This window comes from Palaemon carinicauda, chromosome 24 (assembly GCF_036898095.1).
Source record: "Palaemon carinicauda isolate YSFRI2023 chromosome 24, ASM3689809v2, whole genome shotgun sequence".
In the NCBI taxonomy this organism is placed as follows: Eukaryota; Metazoa; Arthropoda; class Malacostraca; order Decapoda; family Palaemonidae; genus Palaemon; species Palaemon carinicauda.
The window spans coordinates 33,138,819-33,140,783 of NC_090748.1; the positions used below are offsets into that span (position 1 = coordinate 33,138,819).

General features: G+C 38.6%; 1 protein-coding gene across 1 annotated transcript in view; it reads right to left on the minus strand.

The window, feature by feature from the left end:
- Positions 1–975: 975 nt before the first annotated feature.
- The window catches only part of LOC137617835 (piggyBac transposable element-derived protein 4-like), a 2,313-nt gene continuing 1,323 nt past the window's right edge, over positions 976–1,965 (minus strand). Inside the window, exons 1-2 of the mRNA XM_068347784.1 lie at positions 1,255–1,965; positions 976–1,106 (exon numbers count right to left, since the gene is read on the minus strand). The exon at positions 1,255–1,965 is cut by the window's right edge and continues 1,323 nt beyond it. Coding sequence (XP_068203885.1) covers positions 1,258–1,965 — 708 coding nt within the window. The 3' untranslated portion in view covers positions 976–1,106; positions 1,255–1,257. The remainder of the gene's footprint in view (positions 1,107–1,254) is intronic.

Here is a 1,965-nt window from a genome sequence, read left to right on the forward strand (position 1 = left end):
TATATATATATATATATATATGAGATCAAATATACCACCATCAATAATCTGCACTGGCGATCCTGGTATTTAAAACTGGCCAACCCCCAGATATGAATTGGTATGTCTGAAGACTTTGTTCTGCAATAGACTAAAAACGGCTGCATCAGTAGTTGTCCATATATATATATATATATATATATATATATATATATATATATATATATATATATATATATATATTTCAAATAAGCCATATATATTAATACATTAAAGTCTGGATTCTCTTAACGACCTCGGGATCAGAGCCCCAGGCGGAACCGCCCAAAGACTATATCGGGCCGGCGGGGATTTGAACCCTCGTCCAGGTTATCTGTATGCCAGTGACCATACCACTCAGCCACTCGTGGCCGAGTGGTATGGTCACTAGCATACAGATATCCTGGACGAGGGTTCAAATCCCCGCCGGTCCGATATTATAGTCTTTGGGCGGTTCCGCTTGGGGCTCTGATCCCGAGGTCGTTAAGAGAATCCAGACTTTAATGTATTAATATATATATATATATATATATATATATATATATATATATATATATATATATATATATATATATATATATATATGCGTGTGTGCCTTATTCAAATTCACGGTAAAATGCTATAAATTCTGTAACTACAATAACAATGCGAATTTATTTCAAATGTACTCGTTTGATACAAATTTTATGCATAGGACTATTTACCATTTCTAAGCATTTGGCTATCTACCCTAGAACGGTAACCCTCCATTTCCGTAACATGAAAGGTAACCCTGGGTGAATTTCACCCGGTAATTAAATAATTAAAATAAAATACTTATCCAAAAAATCTTGTTATTTGGAACACATACGAATGAAATATAACTCCTTCTCTCTTATTGAGGCTATTATAAATGAAATCCTCCTGTAAATCATATATTTATTTTTTTTTCAAAAATACAGAAAAAAATAGTCTTTTCTTGGAGTACTTTACTAATTAAATTGACAAAAAAAAATGATTTCCGAATTTTGTTTTTTGTTGGTGTAGAACTCTCTACTGTCATGGGACTACGTACTGGCTGAATCCCATCTCCCAAGCTCGTATACAATCTGTATGGGAGACAGACAAAAAATGGTAAATTTTTCAGTACATACCAAATTAATTTTTTTCTATTCAACACTTGCAGTATGGCAAATTATGCTTCAAATGACTCAAAGTACATCAATGAAACACATACAGTACTATATATACACTCACCTGTTAGATACAGTCACCACAGACTGGATACAGATGCCGAGGACACATCGGCTTGACGCACTTGTTGCATCTGTGACGCGTCTTCCTATCGGACTTGACCGGGCACTCACAACAGCGCACCAATGCACCGCTGCTGGCTGAGAAAGATGTCCCTGGTGATCCTGCAGCACTGCCTGGTGATGGTACATTGCAGACAGTGGTGATCAAGGACTGCAAGGATCGGGGCAAGGGTAAATCCAGCCGTGACGTGGCCCATGGGGTGATTAGGGCCTTCCCGAGCTGCAGCATGAATTTCTGGCATGATATGACTTTTCTGTTGCCCCCTCTTTCCATATTCTCCTTGTATAAAATGTAAGAGTTTACATTGGCAGCATTCACCATTCCATAAAAAATACAGAGTGGCCAACGTCTTGTTTTGCGCGAACAGGAATTCCCGGAACACATCTGGTCAAACGTATCAACGCCTCCTTTTGTTGAATTGTAGAATTCAATGATCTCCGGTTTTCCTTTAGTGCCAATGTTGGGCTGAGTGTGCTGAGATGACAGGAGCAACACTAGTTTCTTTGTTGTCTTGGATGTATCAGACACATATGACACCAGAGTCATTTCCTTTGTGTACAGGAAGGCACTTGATCCACGCTCTCTTGTAGCTTTGTCCGTCATCTCCTTCGGTATCTCCTTCTTTTTGGCGCGCACTGTGCCAACAAGAGT